The sequence below is a fragment of the Phyllostomus discolor genome, chromosome 14 (genome assembly GCF_004126475.2).
Source record: "Phyllostomus discolor isolate MPI-MPIP mPhyDis1 chromosome 14, mPhyDis1.pri.v3, whole genome shotgun sequence".
Taxonomy (NCBI): Eukaryota; Metazoa; Chordata; class Mammalia; order Chiroptera; family Phyllostomidae; genus Phyllostomus; species Phyllostomus discolor.
In genome coordinates this window covers 44,908,139-44,935,509 of record NC_040916.2, presented here as the reverse complement: position 1 = coordinate 44,935,509, position 27,371 = coordinate 44,908,139, and the positions used below count along the sequence as shown (strand labels likewise).

At 40.0% G+C, this 27,371-nt stretch overlaps 1 protein-coding gene across 2 annotated transcripts; it reads right to left on the bottom strand.

The window, feature by feature from the left end:
* Positions 1–5,459: 5,459 nt before the first annotated feature.
* On the bottom strand, positions 5,460–27,169 carry CTXND2 (cortexin domain containing 2). 2 transcript variants are annotated; one of them, XM_036015411.1, is made up of 3 exons: positions 26,968–27,169; positions 12,351–12,431; positions 5,460–5,867 (listed from the first exon to the last, which is right to left on the bottom strand). In XM_036015411.1, the coding sequence occupies exon 3, from the start codon at positions 5,795–5,797 to the stop codon at positions 5,630–5,632; it is 168 nt and encodes a 55-aa protein (XP_035871304.1). In that variant the 5' UTR covers positions 5,798–5,867; positions 12,351–12,431; positions 26,968–27,169; the 3' UTR covers positions 5,460–5,629. The 2 variants fall into 2 exon arrangements, with proteins under 2 accessions (XP_035871304.1, XP_035871305.1); XM_036015412.1 differs by lacking the exon at positions 12,351–12,431 and having other exon boundaries at positions 26,968–27,167.
* Between the last annotated feature and the right edge of the window lie 202 nt (positions 27,170–27,371).

Here is a 27,371-nt window from a genome sequence, read left to right as displayed (position 1 = left end):
GTGGTTTAGGTGTGGAAATGAGGAATGGAGCATGTTGGAAATAAACAGGAGCTATTTGGGGCATTATATTCCGGCCTGATTTCTTCATTGCCCTGAGGAGGCTGAAGAGACCAGACTGGCAGAAATCAGCAGTGGGACTCAGGAAGTGTCTTCTCAGAACTTGCTACTCCACGTTCAAATTAGGGAGCTTGTTAGAGATTCTAAATCTCTCTCTGGCCCCGGTAAGTATGTACTGAATCAGAAGCTGAATTTTAATAAGACCTCCAGGCAATTTGTTTGCTCACTAAAATATCAGAAGCATTATAGGAAAGGTAGATTTGAGCTGTGTAATCCTTTTTAGAGTAGGGCCTCAATATTTAAGGAGCCAAGCTGTGGCTTTGTTTTTGTGAAGGTCTGAAGACTAGCTCTTGTCAGAGATTCAGGCTGTATTATAAATGACTCACATTATTAAACTTCAAAAATTATTGAGGTAGACAGTTTATTGCCAGTTGAATAATATAAAGTAATAAGTAACGGACACACCATCTGGAATACTCATGTTGGTGTGCTCAGCACATTCATTTTCATGATACACTGTGATAAATCGAAAAATCACAACTCATGCTACTTAATATTGACCATGAGATATCATAGCACAGGGGTCAAACCCTTGGAATGCCAAATGATCCTTCCCCTGCAGACAGACTTCAGGGGAATTAGATCATAATCTAAAGATTGCTGAGTGATCTCAGAATCAAAACAAAAGATAGGGATTAAAAATTCAAAGGGTTTCAGGCATCAGGAAAATAACATGAAGGAGCAAAATGGGTTGGGTGGGAACCATGGTGACCTGGAAAATACCTCCTACAGGGAGCAGTTGCTACTTAGCTCCAGCTAATTTTTGTCCTGTGTGATAGTTACGGTGTTGCCAGGTTCCTGAGCTTTGAATGTTAACAACTAATTCAAAAACGTGTAAATTCTGTAATACTCTTTCAATCAGCAACTCAACTTCTAGGAATTAAACTACATACCTTTGAAATTGCATACTTTGAAGGTGCATACCTTTGAAATGATGTAAATGCTAACTTATCTTTTGCAACATTGTTTGAAACAGCAAAATATTTAGAAACAATGTCAATTTTTATCAGGGGGAGGGTTAAACAAATTATGGCACACCCCAACAATGGAATACTCTTAAGCTGTGTTTAAAAAAAAAAAAGGCTAAGGTAGCTCTTTGTGCATTTACATGGAGTGATATTCAAGACACATTATGAAGTGAGAAAAGCAGGTGGAGAACATTCATTTACATCCTGTCATTTGTGTAAATGATGGCAGAAATATACATTTTTCTCACATAAACTTAAAATATCACTGGAAGGAGATAAGAAATTAACACTGGTTGTCGCTGAAGAGGGCGAATGGAAGCATGGGGGACAGAGTTGGCGTAAGGGCTTTCACAGCACACCATTTGATACTTTTTGAATTCTGAAACAGGAAAATAGATAGTTTATTTACACATATTACATTAAAAAGAAAATGTCTGTAAAGATACACATATATGCAACAAACTACCTTAACAGCAGTTACCTCTGGAAGGATGGATTGGGAAACGAGGCAGGGTCTAGGAATTTTTTGCATTTTTATCATCACCATCATCATTATCATCATCATATACTATACATATAGTTTCTTGTGACTGCCATAAGAAATTACTACAAACTAGATGGCTATAAAGAACAGAAATGTATTCTCTCACAGTTCTGAAGGCTAGAAGTCCAAAATCAAGGTGTTGGCAGGGCTGCACTCCCTCCAAAGGCTCTGGGGGAGTCCTTTCTTGCCTTCCAGCTTCGGTGATTTCCAGGCAAGGGTTCTTGAGCTGTGGATGGATGACTGCAGTCTCTGCCTCCATCTTCACAGGGTCTTTTCCTTTGCCTTCCCCTGTCTTTTCCTCTTCTGTCTTTTATAAAGACACTTGTCATAGGATTTAGGGCTCACTTGGATAATCCAGGATGAATTTATCTTGAGATTCTTAAATTTATTACATCTGCAAAAGCCCTTTTCTTCCCTTTTTTTTTTTTTTTTTGGTATGTAAGCAAAGTTTATTCGTGATACGTTCTCATACAAGAGAACAGGCCTAGTCAAGGTGGGTGAGAAGGGCATAGGCACTCAAAGACCCCTTTTCCAAGTAAGGTCACAGCCATAGGTTTCAGGGGTGAGGACATGGACCTCTTTTTTTGAGGGCTTCTTTTCAACCCACCAATGTTACTCTATAGAAGAGAAAATTTGGGCTGGCAGAGATTAAGGAATTTACCCCAGGCAAATTAGTTCCCCTCTACCCTAGAGCTTTGCCCACTTGAGAAGGGCCACAGATTTTATAAAACCTTGCACACAAAAAGATCCTGTGAGGCTCTTATTCTAGTACAACTGATTCCTGCTGGCCTTACATTTGTATGACTAAAGGAACCTCCTAGGACCCCCTCTAGGAAGGCTTCTAGTTTTAGGTAACCATCATGAAAATTATATTATATTACATCACATCATAAATTTATGGCTAAGTGTCCTATCTTAAGGACATAGATACTGGAGAATTGAAACCCATGACCTTTTTAAAAAAACTATATTCCCTATGCTGTACTTTATATCCTGTGACAACTTTGTAACTACCAATTGATACTTCTTCATCCCTTCACCTTTTGCACCCAGGCCCCTGGCCCCCTGCATTCTGGCAATCATTAGTTTGTTCTGTATGAGTCTGTTTCTGTTTTGTTTGTTCATGTATTTTGTTCTTCAGATAACACATATAAGTGAAGTCATATGGTATTTTTCTTTCTTTGTCTGACTTATTTCACTTAGCATAATACCCTTTAGGTCCATTCATGGTCTTGCAAATGGTAAATTTCATTCTTTTTTATGGCTGAACCGTATTTCATTGTATATATGTACCACAGCTTTTTAAAAAATATATTTTATTGGTTTTGCTATTACAGTTGTCCTATTTCCCCCCCTTCACTCCCCGCTGCCTTTCACACCCCCTCCTACCCACATTCCCCGCCCCTTTAGTTCATGTCCATGGGTCATACACATAAGTTCTTTGGCTCCTACATTTCCTGTACTATTCTTACCCTCCCCCTGTCTATTTTCTACCTATCATCTATGCTACTTATTCTCTGTGCCTTTTCCCCCTCTCTCCTCTTCCCACTCCCCTGTTGCTAACCCTCCATGTGATCCCTTTCTGTGGTTCTGTTCCTGTTCTAGTTGATTGCTTAGTTTGTTTTTATTTTTGTTTTAGGTGTGGTTGTTAATAATTGTGAGTTTGCTGTCATTTTACTGTTCATATTTTTGTCTTCTTTTTCTTAGATAAACCCCTTTAACATTTCATATAATAAGGGTTTGGTGATGATGAACTCCTTTAACTTGACCTTATATGGGAAGCACTTTATCTGCCCTTCCATTCTAAATGAAAGCTTTGCTGGATAGAGCAATCTTAGGTGTAGGTCCTTGCCTTTCATGACTTCAAATACTTCTTTCCAGCCCCTTCTTGCCTGTAAGGTCTCTTTTGAGAAATCAGCTGACAGTCTGATGGGAATTCCTTTGTAAGTAACTGTCTCCTTTTCTCTTGCTGTTTCCAGGATTGTCTCCTTCATTTTAATCTTGGCCAATGTCATTATGATGTGCCTTGGTGTGTTCCTCCTTGGGTCCAACTTGTTTGGGACTCTCTGAGCTTCCTGGACTTTCTGGAAGTCTATTTCCTTTGCCAGATTGTGGAAGTTCACCTTTATTATTTGCTCAAATAACTTTTCCACTTGTTGCTCTTCCTCTTCTCCTTCTGGTACCCCTATAATTTGGATGTTGGAATGTTTAAAGATGTCCTGGAGGTTCCTAAGCCTCTCCTCATATTTCTGAATCTTGTTTCTTCATCCTTTTCTGGTTGGATGTTTCTTTCTTCCTTCTGGTCCACACCATTGATTTAAGTACTGTTTTTCTTCCCATCATCACTGGTTCTCTGTACATTTTCCTTTATTTCACTTAGTGTAGCCTTCATTTTTCCATCTAATTTGTGACCAAATTCAACCAGTTCTGGGAGCATCTTGATTACGAGTGTTTTGAACTGTGCATCTGTTAGGCTGGCTATCTCTTCATCACTTAGTTGTATTTTTTCTGGAGCTCTGATCTTTTCTTTCATTTGAGCCATTTTTTTTTGTCTCCATGCACCTGTTACATAGTGAGGGGATGAGTGTTACGTATATAACAGGGCGGGGCGCTCCATGTGGGGAAGGGGTCTGAGAGGGAACAATGGCACTTGCTCTGCTCTCTGCCGGATTTTAGTCACTTCTGCTGCTTCTCCCAAGCAAATTGGGCCCTTCTGGTGCTGATTCCCATGTGGGTGGGTTTGTGTATGTTCTAGGACCCTGTGGGTCTCTCCAACGAACTCTCCTGTGAGGCTGGGAGTGTCTCCCACTGCCTCAATGCCCATGGGTGTTTTCAATCAGTGGTTTGATGCTTTATTTCCCTGCACTGGGGCCCTGGGTTGTGCCCACCATCCCACTTCCCAGTTGTTTCTCCTGGTTTATCTTCACTCAAATGTGAGACCTCCCAGTCTGCAATCTGCCACCTCACTGGGTCTGCCAGCCACCGCCTTGCCTCGAGTCCTCTCTGCCTGGCTGCCCATCTCTGTCCCTCTTACTGGTCTGGATGAGCATGTCTTTTTTAACTCCTTGGTTGTTGGACTTCCTTACAGTTTGGTTTTCTGTCAGTTCTGGTTGCTTTTTGTTTTTAAATTGTTGTTGTCCTTCTTTTGGTTGTGCTAGGAGGCACAGTGTGTCTACCTATGCCTCCATCTTGGCCAAAAGTCTGTACCACCACTTTTTTAATCTACTTGTCTATTTATGGGTAACTTAGCTTGCTTCCATATCTTGGCTACTGCAAATAATGCTGCAATGAACATAGGAGTGCGTATCTCTTTTAGAATTAGTGTTTTGGGTTTCTTCAAATAAATATTCAGAAGTGGAATTGCTGGGTCATAAGATAGTTCCATTTTTAGCTTTTTTGAGGATCCTCCGTACTGTTTCCCATGGTAGCCGTGCCAATTTGCAATCTCACCAATAAGGCACGAGGGTTCCCTTTTTTCCCCATCATCACCAAAACTTGTTGATTTGTTGATGATAGCCATTCTGACAATTATGCTGTGATATCTTATTGTGCTTTTCATTTGCATTTCCCTAATGATTAGTGACATTGAGCATCTTTTCATATATCTATTGGGCATCTGTATGTCCTCTGAAGAAATGTCTATCCGATTCTCTGCCCATGTTTTAACTAGATTTTTGTGGTTGTTGAGTTTTTTAAATAAATTTTGGATAATAATCTCTTATTGGATTTATCATTGACACCATAGCCATATTTTAATCATGAATTCAACCTGTCTTTGCCCCACTTTTGTAACCATTCTCTTGAATAGGAACAATGTAGACCAGTCAGAATTTCATCCTTTTTATTATGCTCAAGTCACCCTCATGTGTCTATTGTAGAATGCAAGAGTGAGAAAGCTGAGAATTAGGGAGGTGAAATAATATAAAATCTGGATGTCCATCCTTGGTATAAAAAGTTTTAAATCTTCTGTGAGGTGGAGTCTACCAGACTTTTTCATAATTCAGCTCAAAGATGGTTCTGTGGTTGGGAGACTAGCCTCATAGGGATTCTTCACCAACTTAACACAGCGAAAAATCATCACTATTAGGAAAAGAAACAGAAGAACAACAAAGGCAATGGCAAAGCCTTTGTCTACATCAACAGGGCTAGATAGGCTTGAATCATCCATGGGAATACACCTCTTGACCCTGTCCAGCTGTAGCTATTTCCACAAGTATATCTTCAGTTTTGTCATATTCCTAGACAAGAGAGGATAAAACAGGGTTATTGGTTTGTGTGTGTGTGTGTATTTTCTTAATAACACTACATAGAAATCAAAGAAGTTTGCAAAAACAACAAAATCGGGAACATTTATAAAGAAGTGCTTATGAAACTAATAAAGTTAGTGTAGGTGAATTGCAATATATACATACACATAAAAGCATGAAATATTTGGAGACTTTTCCAAGGGAAAACATGAATAAATATGTATAATTCAGAAATCAGGAATCCCTTGTCCTGTAAGATCCGGGAAAATCTGTCCTGAACATCCGAATGTTAAGTCCAAATACTTCTCTAAGATTTTTTTCAAATTCTAAGAGTACTTATCATAACTAGTTTGTTGTAGAGTCTTCACTTACTATGTATGAGCACAAAATTGTTTTGTTTTTTTCCTAATTACTATAACTGTGTTCTCATTCCCAAGTCAATATACTTCAGGTACACCCCAGAAGTGATCAATTTCAGTTATTAAAACTTACCACCAAAATGATATTGATAACAACAATGTAAACCTTAGCTGGTATTGCTCAGCGGATTGAGGGCCTACAAACCAAAAAGATCACTGGTTCAATTCTTGGTCAGGGCACATACCTGGGTTGCAAGCTGGTCCCCAGCTGGAGGCATGTGAAAGGCAACAAATCAATGTTTCTCTCTCTTTCTCCCTCCCTTCCTCTCTCTCTAAAAATAAATAAATAAAATCTTTAAAAAGAAAAGAACAAAGTCAGAGGGTTCCCATTTTCCAATTTCAAAACTCACTACAAAGCTACTAAGTTATTAAGAGTAGTACTGGCATAAGAATAGACATATAGATCAATAGAATAGAATTGATAATCCAGAAATAAACTCATATATATTTTGTTAAGTGTTTCTTTTTAAATGATTATTCTTAGAGAAAGGGAAAGGGAAAGAGGAGAGAGAGGAGAGAGGGGACAGAGGGGAGAGAGGGGAGAGAAGGGAGAGGGGAGGGGAGAGGGGGGGGGAGAGAGAGGGAGAGAGAGAGAGAGAGAGAGAGAGAGAGAGAGAGAGAGAGAGAGAGAGAGAAACAACAATTGTTTAAGGGACTGGGCCTGCAACCCAGGCATGTGCCCTGACCAGGAATTGAACCAGTAACCTATCACTTTCCGGGATGATACCCAACCAACTGAGCTACACTGTCAGAGTTATTGTCAACTGATTTTTGACAAGGGTGCCAACTGCCTTCAATGAGGAAAGAAAACAAATGGCACTAGTTCAATTGGATAGTTATATGCAAAAGAATAAAGTCGGTCCTTTACTTACACAATATATTAAAAAAACTAACTCAAAGTAGATCAACAAGTTAAATGTAAGAGCAAGAACTGTAAAACTTCTAGAAGAAAACAAATGAGTAAATCTTCATAACCTTGGATGTTGCAGAGAATTTTTAGATATAATAAAAGAATAAGCAACAAAAGAAAAAAAAGGTAAATTGGACCTCACCACAATTTAAATCTTTTGTGTTTTAAACGGCACCATCAAAAAAGTGAAAAGATGAACTTCCAGTCAAGATGGCAGCACAGGCAGACATGGTTCGCTTCCTCCCACAACCACATTAAAATTACAACTAAAACACAGAACAATCATCATAGAATGGGAAGAAATAGAGTTGAATGGAAGTGTGACAACGACAGAATTAAAGAAACCACATTCATCCAGACTGGGGGGGGGGGGGGGTGGTCAGAGAGGCAGAATGGGCTAGTCCCACACCACATGTGGTATATAAAAATTTGGGAGGGATATCTTGGGAGTGAGGGATCCCAGCTCCACATCAGGCTCCTCAGCTCAGGGTTCCTGTGCCAGGAAGATAAGGCTCCACATATTCTGGCTGCAAAAACTAGCAGGGATTGAGTCTCTGGAAAAAACTGATGGACCCTCAAGCAGTTTCTCTTAGAAAACCCACATATGGACTCATGTACTCAGACTCACTCCGTCTGAGCTCTAGCACCTAGGAGGCTGAAAGAAACCAGTGGTACATAGGGAGGAACCGAAGTTTCTAGCAACAAGGTGAGCAGAGGCCATTGTTCTTTTTCTGAACCCTCCTGCCACAGAGCTGGCAAGCTGGTGCTATATCTGAGACTCCATCACCTTAACACTGCCTCCCACTAGCACTGGAGATCCCTGGGACTCTGCCTCATGTTTCACAACTTCCCAAATGCTCTCAAACAAGCAAAAGCAGGCCTCAGTGAGCCCTAGGCCCAGCACTAGCAGCAGCCAGCCTACATTCATAGCTTGGCTTCACCTGGGAATCTCCAAGCCCAGTAAAAGTAGCAGCCATCTCAGATTGCTATACAGCTCATGCAGGGTGGCCCAGGTCAAAACACAGGTGGGGCCTAACATTGCCTTGCACCACCCAGGAAACCTTAAAGCCTGAGCACCCAGTGGGCAGCTATAGACCACATCAGAATACCACTACCTTGCCCCTGAACAGCTGATCCTTCATGGAGGGTACAGTGTGGTGGTCAGTGGTCACAGCCAGTCCTTACAGTTGACTGGCCTGGGTAAATCTCTCTCATTCATTTGCCAACAACAATCAAGGCTCAACTACAAGCAGAAGGTATACTCAACCAATACAAAGGGTGCACCTCGAGTGCCCAGCTTGGGTGATAAGGGAGGTTGTACCACTGGGACTCTACAGGACACCAACTGCATTAGGTCACACTACCAAGATACCAAGTCAGAGAAGCTCTATCTAATACATAGAAACAAACATAGGGAGGCTGCCAAAATGAAGAGAAAGAAAATATGGCCCAATGAAAGAGCAAATCAAAACTCCAGAAAAAGAGCCAAAGGAAGTGGAGATAAGCAATCTGTCAGATGCAGAGGTCAAAACATTGGTGATAAGGTTTCTCAAAGAACTTAGTGAGGACCTCAACTGCATAAAAAAGATCCAATCAGAAACAAAGGATACACTAACTGAAATAAAAAAAAAAACACAATTTACAGGGAAACAACAGTAGAGTGAATAAAGCTGAGAATCAAATCAATGATTTGGAACATAAGGAAGCAAACAACAACAACAAACAAACAAACAAACAAACAAGAAAAAATACTCCAAAAAATTAGGAGAGTACAAGCAGCCTCTGGGATAACTTTAAGTGGTCCAACATTTACATCATAAGTGTGCCAGGAGGAGAAGAGAAAGAGCAAAAAATTGGAAATCTATTTGAAAGAATAATGAAAGAAAACTTCCCTAATTTGGTGAAGGAAATAGACATGCAGGTCCAAACAAGGTGGACAGAGTCCCAAACAAGTTGGATGCAAAGAGGCCCACTCCAAGACACATCATAATGAAAATAACAAAGATTAAAGATAAAGAGAGAATCTTAGAAGCAGCAAGAAAAAAGCAGTTAGTTACCTACAGAGGCATCCTCATAAGAGTGTCAGCTGATTTCTCAAAAGAAACTTTGCAGGCTAGAATGGACTGGCAAGAACTATTTAAAGCCATGAAAAGCAGGGAACTACGATTGCTCTACCTACCAAATATATCATTTAGAATTGACAAGCAGATAGAGCATCCCAGATGAGAAAAAATTAAAGGAGTTCATCATTACCAAACCATTAGTATATGAAATGTTAAAGGGACTTTTTAAGAAAAAGAAGATCAAAACTACGAACAATAAAATGGCAATAAATACATATCTATCAATAATTGAATCTAAAAATCAAACTAAGCAAACAAGAAGAACAGAGACAGAATCATGGATACAGAGAGTGTTTTGATGGTTGACAGATGGGAGTGGGGAGTGGGGGAATGGGTGAAAAGGTGAAAGGATTAAGAAATACAAATAGATAGTTACAGAATAGCCATGGGTATGTAAAGTACAGTATAGGAAATGGAGTAACCAAAGAACTTATACACATGACCCATGGACATGAACAATGGTGTGGGGGTTGCTTGAGGGAATGGGGGTGCTGGGTGGAGGGAGTTAAAGGGGGAAAACTCAGGACAAATGTAATAGTATAATCAATAAAATGTTAAAATAAAAAATGAAATTGGAAAAAAGTGAAAAGACAACTCACAGAATGGGAGAAAAAATTTGCAAATCGTGTATCTGACAAGGGACTTGTATTTAGAATAGATAAAGAATTTTTACAACTAATAATAATAAGACAACCCAATTAAAAATTGAGCAGAGGATCAGAATAGACATTTCTCTAAGACAAGATATACATACACAGATGACCAATCAGCACATGAAAAGATGCCCAACATCATTAGTCATAAGAAGTTACTAATCGGAGGACTTCCGGCAAGATGGAGGAATAGGTGGATGCACTGTACCTCCTCGCACAACCAAGAATAGAACAACAATAATTTACAGGCATAATTTCACTCAGAACTGTCAGAGGATTTATCTGAATGGAAGTTGGACAGCCAAGAAGTTGAAGTAGACCTGTACATCCAGACTGGTAGGGGACGACGAGCCGGGAGGGCGTGGGGCTGGCGCAGGTTGGCGGCGGCACAGAGGTCGGGGAAATTTGGTGCAAAATTGGCGCGACAACCATCCGGGGCGCAAGAACGCAGCAGTGATCCCTGAGTATGCAAGCTGCGGCTGGGGAACCAGTGGGGCAGCGATTGTGGACCAGGGCAGAGCTCGTGGCCCAGGATCCCAAGCAAGGAAGTGTCTGAGCCCAGGAGAACGGAACTGCCGCCATTGTTCCCTCTCGTCCCCGCTCCCGCCCCTGGCCCTGCCCCCACATATAACGTCACAATCTAGTGACTGGGGTGCCCAGCCCTGGTGAACACCTAAGGCTCCGCCCCCCACCATAACAAGAGCGACCAGACCAGAAAAGAAAAATAATAATAGGAGAGATAGGGAAAGACATAAGATATGTTTCCAGCAGAACAGATCAGTCCCCCAGGACTCATCCTTTTGAGCGACCAAGAAATAGCCAATCTATCAGATGCGCAGTTCAAAACACTGGTGATCAGAAAGCTCATGGAATTGGTTGAGTTTGGGTGCAATTGAGATGAAAGGATGCAGGTTACCATAAAAGAGATGCAGGAAGACACGCGGAGGAGAGCCAATAGTGAAAGGAAGGAATCTGAGTCTCAAAACAATACAGTGGACCAGAAGGAAGATAGAATCAACCAAGCAGGAAAGCATGATGAAATAAGAATTCAAAAAATCGAGGAAAAGCTTAAGAGCATCCAAGACACCTTTAAACGTTCCAATATCCGAATTATAGGGGTACCAGAATCGGAAGGGGAAAAGCAACAAATTGAGCATGTATTTGAACAAATAATAAAGGAGAACTTCCCCAATCTGGCAAAGGGAACAGTCTTCTAAGAAATCCAAGAAGCTCAGAGAGCCCCAAAGAAGTTGGACCCAAGAAGAAACACACCAAGGCACATCATAATTACATTAGCCAAGGTAAAAACGAAGGAGAGAATCCTAGAAGCAGCAAGAGATAAGGGGACAGTAACCTACAAAGGAGTTCCCATCAGACTGTCAGCTGATTTCTCAAAAGAGACCTTGCAGGCAAGAAGGGGCTGGAAAGAAATATTCCAAGTCATGAAAGACAAGGGCCTGCATCCCAGATTGCTCTATCCAGCAAAGCTCTCATTTAGAATGGAAGGGCAGATAAGGTGCTTTTCAGATAAGGTCAAATTAAAGGAGTTCATCATCACCAAGCCCTTATTTTATGAAATGCTAAAGGGACTTATCTAAGAAAAGAAGATAAAGAAAAGACATGTATAGTAAAAGGACAGCAAACTCACAATTATTAACAACCACACCTAAAGCAAAACTAAAAGAAACTAAGTAAACAACTAGAACAGGAACAGAACCACAGAAATGGAGGGCACATGGAGGGCTAGCAATAGGGGGGTGGGAGGAAGAGAGAGGGGGAAAAGGTATAGAGAATAAGTAGCATAGAATGTAGGTTGAAAATAGATAGGGGGAGGGCAAGAATAGTACAGGAAATGTAGAAGCTAAAGAACTCACAAGTATGACACATGGACATGAACTAAAGGGGGGGGAACGTGGGTGGGAGAGGGGGTACAGGGTGGAGGGGAGTGAAGGGGGAAATGGGACAACTGTAATAGCATAATCAATAAAATACATTAAAAAAAGAAGTTACTAATCAATAGGCATAAAGTTTCAGTAATGCAAGATGAAGCTACTCTAGAGATCTGCTGTATGACATTGTACCTACAGTCAATGATAATATATTGTACACTCAAAAATTTAAGAGGGTAGATCCCATGTTAAATGTTCTTACTGTAATAAAATAAATTTAAAAAAAAGAAAGGAAGAAAAGAGGTTGGCTGAAGAGGTCTAAGGCCACAAAGGAAAAGGCAGAATTGCAATAGAATTGATTGAAGAAAATTTCTCTTTCCTGAGGTCCAGATATGGACCTCACAGATAGGGACCAGCCAGTGTGGAGGGCACATAACAAAGGATGTAGGCCAAGAGGGCTTCCTGCTAGGAAGAACTTACCTTAACAGAATGTGGCTGGACATGAACTTGGATTCAGCATTATGAAGACCTGCCAGAGGAGGGACACTGACTCTGAGGTATCTGAAATTAGACAACCCTAGTGAGGGAATTGCTGAGGAAACCATGAGAAGCACATCATGAGCCCTTGCCAGTGTGGCTCAGTTGGTTGGAGTGTCATCCCTGTAAAACAAAAGATCACGCGTTCGATTCCCAGTCAGGGCACATGCCTAGGTTGCAGGTTTGGTCCTGGTTAAAACATGTGCGAGAGACAACTGATTCGTGATTCTCTCCCTCTCTCTCTCCCTTCCCCTGTCTCTAAAACCAATAAGCATGTCTTCTAGTGAGGATTAAAACAAACAAACAAACAAACAAACAAACAGACAAACAAAAACCAAACAGAGCACATCCTGAGAGAAAGAGCCCTAGATATCATTCAAGCCTAGAGAGAGAAAATGCCAAGAGATTTGTTTTGAAAAATGGTTTAATGGGCCATTTGTGCCTTAACCTTTCTACAGTGTTCTTTGAGAGGAGGGTCATGTGCATTATTATGTTCCACATTTTAATGGCTCCTCACTCCCTATATCTGTTACTATCTTTTTGGGTCTACTTCCAAACTATCTCTCACATCAATTTCTGTTTCTTTATGCCTTTGGCCAGCACTGTACCTGCTAGGCTATCAAATGCTAGACTCTGCAAACACTCTCTGATTTCCTGAAAACACTCTTATTTCCTCCAAACCACAAAGCAATCTTTCATAAACATGAATTGATCAGTCCTGCTAACCTAAAAATGAAAGACAAAGTGAAAAGCAACAAGTGTTTGATATCCAATAGAGTAGCTATTAGGGAAGCACTGATTCAGGCAGAAGTCCAAATATTGTTCCCATTGTGGGTGAAGGCAAGGGGTTTTTATGAGAAAAGAAAGGGGAATAATTACATAAACAAGAAGGAAGGAATTTCTATCGGTGCAAATAAATCAAGTTATTCCTTAGCTATACGTGGTGGTGCTGATTCTAAAGAATATTTTAAATTTTTAGTCTAGTAGTCAGAATGTTTGCTTTTATTAGCTTTGCAAGCAGTTGTTTGGAATACAATACTGCATTAAGTTCACTCCAAAGGTTGTTTTGAACAGTTGACACATTTCAAAGGTTTGAAACTGTTTCTCATGCCTCTGGAATGGCAACTCCGACTCCATTTTGAAGTGACTTTGTTTATATTTTACAGTCCTCTGATTAAAATCTTTTAACAGCTTTCCACTGTCTTTAAACTTCCTTTTCAAAACAATATTTTATTTATTTTTAGAGAGGGGGGAGGAGGAAAAAGAGGGAGAGAAATGATATGCAAGAGAATGGGTTGGTTGCCTCTCATACACCTCCAGCTGGGGACCTGGCCTGCAACCCAGGCATGTCCTCTGACAAGAAATCAAACCAGCAACCTTTCAGTCCACAGGCCGGTGCTCAATCCACTGAGCCACACCATCCAGGGCTGTCTTCAAACTTCTTAATAGGGTTTTAAGGCTCTCCATGATTTGGTCTATTTTGTATTGCTATTCTTTCCTTTGTACTTTTTGACCCAGCAATGTTGGATTCTCACAGTTCCATGAGTTTTGAATGATCCTCCTTTGCCTCCAAACCTTTTCTATTAACATTCTCTTTGCATTATTCTCCTCATTCTACATTAAACTTTTAGGCCTTAGTTTAAATGTTAATTTTCCCAGGGAGATATTCTAGTAACATGCACTATAGTTTATTATAACTACTTTAGTGTCTACTTCTTGGATAAAATAGTAATCCTACACAAGAGTAGGGACCATATCTAATTTGTTTTTTTTATCCTAAATAACAGATGTTTCATAAATATCTGTTCAATGAATGAATGTGCCGTAGCACTACACTTTGCTGAAGTGGGCATGTAAAAATGTTTGTTGAATGAATGAATGACTTTGAGAACATGGCATTGAATTAAGATAGGATAAAATCATTTGCTGATTTAAAAGAAAATAGTGTCAGAAGATTAGTAAATAAAATCCAGTTATTAGTGGATTGAATAGCAAAGAGCAGAGAGCAAATGGAGACACTAAGATTTTAAATCATTTATGAGGAGCTTAGCTAGGAAAGAAAGAAGTAGAATAGCAGCTAAATGTTTATTACAAAATCAAGTGAGGGATTCCTTTTCAAAGGTAGAATAGAAATGTGTCAGTTAGGATGCATTTGAGTACATGTGAAAGAAAAGTCCATTTAAGAGATTAAAATAATACATGGAGTCTATTGACTTATGAGGCTGAAGTCCCAGAGTAAAGCTAACTGTAGGTATGGTTGGATCTAGAGATTCAAGGTGTTTTCAGGATTCTGCTTTTATATGTTCATGATTGTTCTCAACCCCACTTGTCTTCTATGTTGATTTTATACCCAGGCTGTGATAGCAAGAATGGCTCCAGCAAATCCAGACCTCACATATACCCTCTTTATGTTATCTCCTGCTCTCCAATTTCAGAGGAAGAAAGAACACTTTTATATCAGTCAAGATTCTTGTTTGTAAGCAACAGAAATAGAGTCTCTCTTACTTAAGCAGAAAAGGTATTTATTATAATGAGATCAGGTAGCTTCCAGAATCAAGTAGAAGGAGGCCTGGTCTTATAAAATAGGGAGAAGGCAAGAGAGGCCAGGCATTGGGAGGCACAGACAAGGGCAGCACAAGAAAAGTCTGGTTAGGGCACTGCTGGCACTGGACACTACCACCACTGGACACTGCTGTCGCTGAGCACAGCTGCCACTGTCATGGATACTGCTGCCTCTGCCATGCCCAAATTATAAATGTGTCATGTTTGTGTCACTCAGTATTCCAGTTTCTGGCTGGAACATCCGACCGGTCAAGGCTGAGTCACACATCAGCACCTTAGCCATCATGGGATAAAAGAGGGTGTATTTGGTTTCTCTAGACTTCTGTAATGGGAATGAGGTTTTGTTTCTTAGAGACTCACATAAAGGAAGATTTACCTCAAATAGGAAGGTGTTCTGCATGTTGGGAAGACAAAAAAATGACAGCTATTTTTCGGCTGCAATATGCTGTTTATAAGAAACTTACCTAAGCTCTAAAGGCATGGAAAGATTGAAAGGAAAATGTATACATGTATACAAACAACTATACTAGATAAGTAGTAACCAAAAACCAACCAACCAAACAAACAAACCCTGAGGTGCTATGTTAATATCAGACAAAATATTCTTTAAGACAGGAAGGATTATATTATTTTTTATCCTCACCCTAGGATATATTTTCGTTGCTTTTAGAGAGAGAGGAAGGGAGAGAGAGATATCAATGCAAGTGAGAAGCACTGGAGTAAGGACTTCCAGTCAAGATAGTGGCATAGGTAAACACAGCTCACCTTCTCACACAACCACATCAGTATTACAACTAAAACATAGAACAATTATCACTCAGAACAGGCAGAAATAGAGTTGATTGGAAGTCTGACAGCTACAGAATTGAAGAAACCACATCAGTCCAAACTGGTAGAAGGGGCAGAGATGCAGAACGAGCTCATCCCACACCCATGTGAGGTGGATAAAAATTAGGAAAGGATATCATGGGAGTGAGGAGTCCCAGCTCCACACCAGTCTCCCCAGCCCAGGATACCAGTGCCAGGAAGATAAGTCCCCATAACTTCTGGCTGCAAAACCCAGTGAGGATTTACTCAGTGGAAGAAACTTCTGGATCCCAAGCAGTTCCTCTTAAAGAACATACACATGGACTCAACTAGTCAGACTTACTCCTTCTGAGCCCCAGCACCAGGGTAACAGCTTGAAAGGCACCAGTGGCTTACAGGGAGGAACTGCAGTGGCTGGCGTCAAGGTGAGAGCTGGGAGACGGTTTTCTCCCAGACAGAAAGGTGGGCAGAGCCACAACCAACAGGTGGGTGGCATCTCTGAGAGTCCATCAAACTGGCTAACACTCTTTGCCCCACCCTTGAGATTCTCTGGGACTCCATCCCACCAACTTACAGTTGTTAAGAGTAGCTTTTCCTTATGAATGGCTGGCCTTAGCTCAAGCTTCACAGCTTTCTAAATCCTTGCAAATAAGTAACAGCTGGCCTCAGTGAGCCCCCAGCCTCTGTACATCTTGCTAAGTGGCCCCAGGCCTGGCACTAGCAGCAGCCAGCCTAGATTCAGAGCTTGGCTTCACCTAGGAATCACCAAGCCCAGCACAAGTAGCAGCCATCTCAGATTGCTCTATAGCTCTGTAAGGGTGGTCCTGGGCAAAACACAGGTGGGGGCTGACCTTGGCCTGCAATACCCAAGAAACCCCAGAGCCTGAACCCCAGTGGACAGTAACCAGACCATGTCGGAGCACCACTACCCTGCCCTGCACAACTGATCCTCCATGGAAGGTGGAGGTTGGTGTTCAGTGGTCACAGCCAATCCTAACAACTGACTGGCCTGGGTAAATCCCTCCCATTGACCTGTCAACAGCAAACAAGGCTCAACTACAAGTAGAGGGTGTACAAAAGGCAGACCTCGAGTACCCCACTTTTCCCTGGGAAAATTAACATTTAAACTAAGGCCAGCTTGGGTAATAGGGGAGGCTGTGCCACTGGACCCTACAGGACACCAACTACATTAGGTCACACTACCAAGATACCAAGTCAAAGAAGCTCTACCTAATATATAGAAACAAACATAGGGAGGCTGCCAAAATGAAGGGAGAAAGAAACATGGCCCAGATGAAAGAAAAAATCAAAACTCTAGAAAAACAGCTAAACAAAATGGAGATAAGCAATCTAATTAGATACAGAGTTCAAACAACCGGTTATAAGGATGCTCAAAGAACCTAGTGAGGATCTCAACAGCATAAAAAAGATCCAGTCAGAAACAAAGGATACACTAACTGAAATAAAAAAAAAAAACAATTTGCAGGGAAACAACAGTAGAGTGAATAAAGCTGAGAATCAAATCAATGATTTGGAACATAAGGAAGCAAACAACAACAACAACAAACAAACAAGAAAAAATACTCCCCCAAATGAGGAAAGTATAAGCAGCCTCTGGGACAACTTTAAGTGGTCCAACATTTACATCATAGGTGTGCCAGAAGGAGAAGAGAAAGAGCAATAAATTTGAAATGTATTTGAAAAAATAATGGAAGAAAACTTCCCTAGTTTGGTGAGGATAATAGACATGCAAATCTAGGAAGCACAGAGAGTCCAAAACAAGTTGGACCCAAAGAAGCCCACTCCAAGACACATCATAATTAAAATGCCAAAGATTAAAGATAAAGAGAGAATCTTAAAAGCGGCAAGAGAAAAGCAGAGAGTTACCTACAAAGGAGTTCCCATAAGACTGTCAGCTGATTTCTCAAAAGAAGCTTTGCAGGCTAGAAGGGGCTGAAAAGAAGTATGCAAAGTCATGAAAAGCAAGGACCTATGACCTAGATCACTGTATCCAGCAAAGCTATCACTGAGAATGGAAGGACAGATAAAGTGCTTCACAGACAAGGCAATGCTAAAGGAGTTCTCCATCACCAAGTCATTATTACGTGAAATGTTAAAGGGACTTATTTAAGAAAAAGAAGATCAAAGCTAGGAACATTAAAATGGCAATAAATTCACAACTACCAACAAATGAATCTAAAACACAAAGAAAACAAGCAGAACAGCAACAGAATCATAGACAGGTAGATCATTTGAAGGGTTATCAGTTGGGAAGGGGAAGGGAGAGAATGGGGGAAAAGTTTCAAGGATTAAGAAGTGCTAATTGGTAGGTACAGAATACACAGGGGGGTGTTAAGAACAATATGGGACACAGAGTAGCCAAAGAATTGATATGCATGACCCATGGACATGAACTAAGGGGGGATTGCTGGAGGGAATGGGAAGTACTGGGTGGAGGGGGTAAAGGGGGGAGAATTGGGACAACTGTAATAGCATAATCAATTAAATATATTTAAAAATGATCATTTTTCACAGAAATGTTAAACTTGACTTTACAGTTAAGAACTTCTGAATACCATAGACACTATAAAATAAGTCAAAATACAAATAATAAACTTAGAGGAGATATTTGCTATACATTTTAAAAATTTATAGATTTTAGGGAAAAAGAGGAAGATGGGGGGAGAGAGAGAGAGAAACATGGATTTGTTGTTTCACTTACTTATGCTTTTATTGGTTGCCTCTTGTATGTGCCCTGAACCAAGAACAAACCTACAGCCTTAGTGTATTGGGATGACTCTCTAACCAACTGGGCTACCTGGCCAGGGCTGCCATACTATTTTTTTTTTAAGATTTTTATCTGTTTACTTTCAGCAAGAAAGAACGGTAGAGAAACATCAATGTGAGAGAGAAATATCAATTTGTTGTCTCTCATAGGTGCCCTGACCAAGTCCACAACCTAGGCACATGTTCTGACTGGGAATCAGACCAGTGACCTTCTGCAGTGGGACAATGCCCAGCCACTGAGTCACACTGGTTAGGTCTGTCATACATTTTTAGTATCCAAAGTTATATTAAAATAAATTCACCCCACTTAATTTAAAAAAGACAAACAACTCGATAGGAAAATTAGCGAAAGACATGAACTGGCATTTCATACACACAAAAAGAAATGAATAGTACATAAATATTGGGTTGACCAAAAATCCATTTAGTTTTTTTTCTGTATAATAAAAGATACATTTTTTTCATTTTCAACAATAACTTTATTGACTTGAATATTTTGAGTATGTTGGCTATCTCCTGCATTGTAGAATTTTGAGTGTTCTCAATTAATGTCTTGATTTGATTGCTATCAATTTCAACTGGTCTACCCAACAGTGGAGCACCATCCAATGAGAAATCTCCAGCATGAGATAACGCAGACCACTTTTGACATGTTTGATCAGTCATAGCACTTCCTCCATACACTGCACAAATCTATTTTTTGCATTTCAGTTGCATTTTTACCTTTCTTGAAATAATAAAGCATGATATACAGAAAATGTTGCATATTTTCTTCCATCTTCAATATTAAAATGGCTGCACAAAAATTCACCAATTTTTAAAAAAGATTTTATTTATTTATTTTTAGAAAGAGGGGAAGGGACGGAGGGAGAAAAACATCAATGTGTGGTTGCCTCTTTTGTGCTCCCTACTGGGGACCTGGCACACAACCCAGGCATGTGCCCTGATTGGGAATTGAACTGGTGACCCTTTGGTTTGCAGGCCAGCCCTCAATCCACAGAGCCACACCAGCCAGGGCAAAAGTTCACTAATTTTGGTAGGGTTTTTTTTTTGTGTGTGTGTGTGTGCATACTGATATGGCAGCTGTCACAATTCAAACTAATAAAATTGTTTCAAATGAAGTTAAATACAACTAAAAGTTTACATCAAACTAAAAGTTTCTGCACAGTGAGGGAAACTATCAACAAAGCAAAAAGACAACCTACTGAACGGAAGAAGATATTTGCAAATAATATATCCAGTAAAACATTAATATTCAAAATATATAAAGAACTCATACAAGCTAGCACCAGAAAACCAAACAATACAATTTAAAAATGGGCAGGAGACCTGACTAGGCATTTCTCCCAAGAGGACATACAGCAGACCTATGAAGAAATTCTCAATGTCACTAATCATCAAGGGAATGAAAATTAAAATCACAATTAGGTATCATCTCACATCTGTCATGTTGGCTGTCATCAATAAATCAACAAATAACAAGTATTGATGAGAATGTGGAGAAAAGGGAACTCTCATATGCTGCTGGTGGGATTGTAAATTGATGCAGCCACTGGGGAACACAGGATGGAGATTCCTCAAATAGAGGAATAGAATTAGAGCTGCCATACAATCCAGCAATTCCACTTCTGGGTATTTATCCAAGGACATCCAAAACACTAAAGCAAAAAGATATGTGCACCTCAGTGTTCATTGCACCGTAATTAGTAATAGCTAAGATATGGAAGCAGCCTAGATGTCCATTAATAGATAGATAAAGTTGCGTTATATATGTACATATAATATATAATAGAATATTATTCAACAATAAAAAAATGAAATCTTGCTATTTGTGACAACATGAATGGACCTAGAAGGCATTATGCTTAGTGAAATAAGTCAGACAGAGAAAGAAAATACCATATGATTTCACTTATGTGTGGAATCTAAAAAAACAAAATAGATGAATTTAAGCAATAAAACAGAAAAAGACTCATAGAGAATAAGCCAATGGCTGCCAAAGGGGAGGGGGGAGGAGAATGGAAAAGAAAAAAAAAGTAGGACACATAATTAAATTTGTAAAATTTTAAAAAATGTGTATGGTATCTAGATCATATACAAAAGTAGACATATTTTCAGCTTTGCTTCCAAAAACCTTCTTGATGTATTTTATGGGGCTTTTGGCCACAGCAATGTATTAGCCAATCTTCATCAGAATGACCCACTCTAACTCCCTGAAAACTGATATAATGGTGCTTATCATCATATAATTATGTTGTATTACAATGTCAATTTCCCCTAATTCATTAGCTTATAATCACCTACCTCCCAAACGAGTTTTCAGGGCTGTGCAGAACCTCTACATGTGAAGAATAGGTCATGTATCACTTCTGTGGAATGACCTGAAAAATTCTGGGAGAGTACCTAGATATTTTTTTGTAGAACAACAACAAAACCTATAGTTGTTGCAGTGAGTTGGACTCTAGGCTTTCCACTTCTATGCTTAAGCTGCATTTATTTTTTCTCACATGTGTGTGTCTTAATTCATTTTCTCCACAGCAGGTGCCTGCTAAGCTTCCTCCAGCTTATCCCATCAGACTAATATTCAGACTTCTAGGATATTCTACCTCATAAAGGGTAGGGAGATAAGCAGGTCTTATCTATATAAATAGATTTGTTATTTTATTTTATTTTTAATTTATTGTTTTGAGAGAGAGAGTTGTTGTTCCACTTATTTATGCATTTATTGGTTGATTCTCAGGGGATCAAACCTGCAGCCTTGGCATATCAGGAGGATGCTCTATCTAACTGAGCTACCTGGCCAGGGCTCTAAATTAAGTTATTTTAAAACAAAGGTACTTGGAAAGCAAACCAGTACTGATAGCCATCAATTTTCCTGAGATAAGAGGAATTCCTTCATTTCCTGGAAAAAGGAAATGTTTGTGTGTTTTTTTAAAGATTATATTTATTTATTTTTTAGAGAGGGGGAAAGGAGGGAGAAGGAGAGAAAGAGAAACATCTATATCTGAGAGAAACATTGATCAGCAGTCTCTTGCACAGCCCCAACCAGAGACCTGGCCTGCAACCCCGGCACATGCCCCCACCAGGAATTGAACCAGCAACCCTTCAGTTTGCAGAATGACACCCAACCCACTGAGCTATACCAGTCAGGGCAGAAAGAAATGTTTTTGATTGCAAGAACACTTTGTGAGGAATAACACTTCCTGTGGGAAATTAGAAAAATTAAATATGGCATCAAATTAAACTTTTCATTAATGCATAATTAGAAATTGGCCTCATTGCCACATACACACAAAAGTTCTGTGGGGCACCAGTACTCATTGGCTCCAGAGATCAATGTGTGTGTGTGTGTGTGTGTGTGTGTGTGTGTGGTGGGGGCAGAGGGAGGGTGTGGTCCTCTGAAGAGCCAAATAGCTTTAGGGAAAGAGCTCATTGGAAACTCCTGCTTGTCCATGCAATTTTTGATTTTGGAAGGGCAAGAGGCATTCTTTCCAGATAAGTCAACGCTCAACAAAAACAAATTAATGGCAATCATGGAGTATAACATGGTAGTGGATAACATGGATTCTGGAGCCAATCCATCTGCATTTGGATCCTTGCTCTAATAAAGCTTGGTGATCCTGAGCAAGTTACTTAACCTTTTGGAATTTTGGTTTCCTCACCTATAAAATGAGGATAATAAATAACAGTCCTATGAGGTAGATGTTGAAATTAAATAAATAAATGAGTGTAGAACACACAAAATAGTGCCTGGCACATGCCATCTGCTATGCAAGTGTTGGCCCTTTTCATCCTCTTTAGGTTACTATGTTGCTCATTTCTTTCACCTTTTTTTGTTTGCTGTGGAGCAACTGAAATTCAATGCTGTTTAAAATTTTCATTTAGTGGTGTCCTGGAGCACACTATGTGTCACAGTTGTGCAGCACTGAAAGTTTCTGACATCAACAGTAAAGAGAAGCTAAGAAGGCCTGGAGCCCATAATTCAAAGCTCTGACAACTATTCTGGGTTAAGTTCATTTGGTGCTGGGAATGTGATAGATATTCCACGTATGATATGATTTGAAGAAAGGATTCCAATTTGAGTTTAGGCTCTGTCAGAATTTCTGTGTCAGAGAAAGTTTTTAAGATCAATGGTAATGGGATTTCTAGCCATCTGTTTTTATCTCTAACTAGAGATTTTTCTGGTAAAAAATTCACCTAAGGGAGATAGTCTGCATTCCTGGGTCTGGCTAGAAGCAGAGGAGATGTAAGATTTGGATAATATAGAGTCTGCGAGATAAAGTGGTCTTTGACCCACTTCCCCTAAGCTTACTCCGACAAAAGTCCTAGGGTATGGGAGATCAAGATATATTCCTTTACAGTGGCTCTTGTCGCTTTATTTTACTATCAGAATTATGTGGTTTGATAAAGAGTTTACAAATAGGTCTCCCTCTATTACTATTTGAACTCTATCAACTTTTTAAACATTTTATTTATTGATTTTAGAGAGAGACAAGAAGGGAGGGAAGGAAGAATAGGGAGGGGGGAGAGAGGGAGAGAAAGATTTTTGTTCCACTTTTTAATACATTCATTAGTTGATTCTTGTATGTGCCCTGACCAGAGATTGGATTGAGCCTGAAACCTTGGTGTATCAGGACAACATTCTAATCAATCGAGCTACCCGGCCAGGGCCTGAACTCTATCAACTTTAAAATTCAATGCATTCTTTACCATTTAATAAGCACAACACAAAAACTAGGCCCTATGGGCGTAGAGGGAACACTGATGGAGACAATAAAGCATAAGAACTTTTTGGGAAATCCTGCCTAATTCAGTATGGTAGAATGCACAATACATGAAAGTGAAAGATATAAAATCAGAGAATCTCATTATTGGAAGGAAGCATTAAAAGTTATCTTGTTGTATCAGCCTTCTGATTTTTTTCTGAAAGCCCCTGCTGTAACTGTTTAAGTGGTTTCCTCAGGAGCCTTCAGGGGCTATCCCCTCAGGTCCATTCTTTAAGAGTAGTCTTTACATTGAGCCAGATCTGCCTCCTTAGCACTGCTGTACTTTTAACTTAGGGCCATGTAGCCCAACACATATCTTTTCCATACACCAGATTTTCAGGATTTGAAGATAGGTATCACGTACTTTTTGACTCATTTCTTTATGGTCTTTCTATCACTATACTCTTTTTCCACTGAAGGGATCCTGGTGTGTCTATATCCTTTTTGAAATGTGGCACTCCTGTCTTTTTCGTGGTGCCTTGGGGGCAGTTAGCTGCCTCAGGATGAAGCTGAACATCTCTTTCCAAGCTACTGTCTGCCAGCAACTCATTGAAGTGGACAATGAATGCAAACTTTGGACCGTTTATGAGATGTACGGCCACAGAAGTTGCTGCCGTTGCTCTGGGGAAAGAATGGAAGGGTTACGTGGTTCAAGTCAGTGGTGGGATCAACAAACAAGGTTTCCCCAGGAGGCAGGGTGTCTTGACCCACGGCCATGTTTGTCTGTTACTGAGTAAAGGGAATTCCTGGTACAGATTGAGGAGGACTAAAGAAAGCACAAAACTATTCAGGGTTGCATTGTGGAGACCAATCTCAGTGTTCTCAACTTGACCATTGTAAAAATGAAGAAGGAAGATGTTTCTGATCTCACTGCAACTACTGTGCCTCATTGCCGGGGTCCCAAAAGAGCTAGTAGAATCTGCAAACTGTTGCATCTCTAAAAAAAGTGATGTCCACCAATATGTTGTAAGAAAGCCCTTAAACAAAGAGGGGCAGCAACCTAGGATCAAAGCACCGAGATTCAGCATCTTGTTGCTCCAGCTGTCATGCAGCACAAACATCGACATGCTGCTCTGAAGAAACAATGTACTAAGAAAAAAAGGAAGAGGTTGCAGAATATGCTAAACTTCTGGCTATGTGAATGAAGGAAGCCAAAGAAAAACGCCAGGAACAGATTGCTGAGAGAGGTGGACGGTCTTCTCTGAGAGCTTCTACCTCTGAGTCCAGTAAAAAATGAGATTTTCTAAGAGTAACACATAAATAAGAACAGATATCAAATCTTAAAATGAAATGTGGTACCCAATACAGAATATAAGGCCCATGCAAACTCAAGATTACTCATCTAGGTATACTTTTATTGCTTGAGATAAGGCCATAATTAGCCTGGAAAGTCAGGGTAAAGAATTTGAATTTTATTCTTCCAGGCTTGGGGGAACCACTGAAGCACTGTGCAAAGGTAAATTCCTCAAGAACAGGGGCTGTACCTTACTGTGTATCCCGCTGACTCTAACTGGAATGTGAATGTTGTCTGTCACATGCACAGCATAGCTTGAGGGCCTCCGGCAGGGCTGGTGTACCTACACGAATGAATTAACAGCTATATCAGAGCCTGCCACATTGTGCATATATAACTTCTGCTTATTTAATGCAAGAAGATAAATAATCAAGGTAAGTAGGAAGGTAAGTAAGTTATATTTTGGAACGATGACTGATAACAGTACATAAAAGGTATTGGAGACAAGAAATAACAGATACCAGAGGGTGGAAAACAATGAGAAGGAGTTGCAGCAGTCTCACCAAGAAGTAACATATGTAACAATATAAACTAGGATAACAGAGTGTGTAACAAAAAGGAAGGAATGGATATGAGGTTGTGAAAGAGGATTTGACATGATTTATAAATTAAATAGACATGTAGTGGGAGGAAGAAGAAAGTCATTTAAAAAACCCAGGGCTTATAGTTGGATGGCTGAAAGAAAAACGTTTCCATTCATTGAATAATTTGTTTTAGGAATAGCAGATATTTTAAGGGATGATAGTGAGTTCAGTTTAGGTTTGGTTGGATTTAAAGATATGGCATGCTCAGAACGTAACCACGTGGAACTGAAGTTTAGGAGTATAGACGAGCAGAGTCTTTTAGAGCTGAGAGTCATGCAAGGATAGGACAGTTGAAGTCATCGGGAGTCAGTGAGATGGCCAGAGGAGAATTGGAAACAAGGGAATGTCTGCCTTTAGGGTGGAGGAAAGAGGTCAAAGAAACGCAGACGGAATAGTTACCAGTAGGAAAACCTCAAGAGTGTAGAGTCATGAAATTGAAGAGATGCGAATATTTTAGGGAGGGGGCTTGCCAACAGCCTCAGATGCTACAGAGAGACAGAAAACCTTCTATATCTGGAAACTGGAAAACATCAAGTCATCTTAGATTCTCCTACTCCTTACCTAATTAAATCTGAATTCCTGAGCTTTGGATCAAAGGTATCCAGTTTTCTTATTCAAGCTTCTTACTCACAGCCACCAAATTCTAATAAGCTAATTTTGCTCCTATTAGGCTGATATCTTTCCTCTCTCCCTTCTCAAAAAGTAAAACATATTCTTATTGAAAGAAGAAAAACGTTGATGTTGTTTTGGTTCCAAGTGTTCCATGCTTGTTCTTTGCTCTTATTTTCATACACAGGGATCAGATTCAGGTCTCATAGGGCCTGAAGCTTATACAAGTTGGTGGGGGGCTCTCTTTAAGAGAAAGAATACAAGATTTTTGAATGCAAAACTACATAAAAAGTTTTACTTTAAAATGGGAAAAAAACACAATAAATTTTTGGAGTCTTGGATATTGTTTCCCTTCTTCTGAGACCTCTTAGACAAAATAGGTTTTCTTGCCAGGTACTAATGACAGATAAAACACTAAATCCAAAATTTGTTTTCCAAAGAGAAGACCTGTCCTAGAATTTTTTAAGTAGCTCTGAAGATTGTTGTTTTGTTTGAGATGAATAGCAGCCCTACTCGGGACTAGAGTAGGGAAAAGGAGGTTGGGCATCAACCTATTGGTTTAGGTAAAGTTTGGTCCTGCTAAAGTAGGAAACAGAATAACAGCATTTACAAATCCAGCAAGGTTAGTTCGTCTTTTACATAACACTTCCCACAGAGATTGATCACCTCTTCCTTTCCTTGTGTTCTCTTCTTAAATAGCTTTTCCCCCTCCATCTGTAGTATCTTATGTTTCTTAAACAAAACAACTTAAAAAAAGACCCCCCAAATAGGTGGGTCTATATGTATTAAAATACATATTTTTTCTCTTGTGGCCATAACTTTAGTTTGAAGGGGGGGGTGATGATGAAGAAACACAATAATGAAGCTTTCTTGCTATAATGACCAAATTAAAGACATCCTCTAGGCAATAGCACCAACAGAAGTGCTCCCCCACTTGCCTCTAAACAAGACTATGCCTAAGACATCCCTTCTCCATGCAAGTTTCACATTTCAAAAAAAAAAATCTCTAAGGAAAAAAATAGTTCTTTACTTCCCTCCGGCACTTCCCTAGCATTTCCCAAGCTTGTAGAAATGTGGTATTAAACTTACAAGAATTGTTGGCATTATTCCAGTAAAAACTTCACCAGGAAGGCAATACGGATTTTATTTACCTTTTGAGAGAATAACATTCAAGGCTGGCTTTTGGCAGAGCAGTCTCCTCCCACTCAAGTACATCTCTTGGCAGTCTCTCCTTTTCAGTCTCATCAACCCCCTCTCACAGAAGGAGAGAGTGGCTGGTAGCTCTCCCCATTCCCTACTCCCACACTGAGAAGCTTCATGAATAGTTCAAGTAAAACAGAATCAAGTTTCAGACACTCCCAGAGTGAGTGAGAAAATGATCCCACTAGATTAAATTGGAACCTAGATCAGTAGAAGAATATTTCCACAACGCTGCCAGGGCTGGGGCAGCCAAGGTTAATAGCCCCAGCGATGCCTTCTAAGTAGGATCACATGGGTGGTAAAAGGTGGGTCAGTAGCCAGCTTTTGGGCCTATGCAGTGGTTCTCTGGATTGGC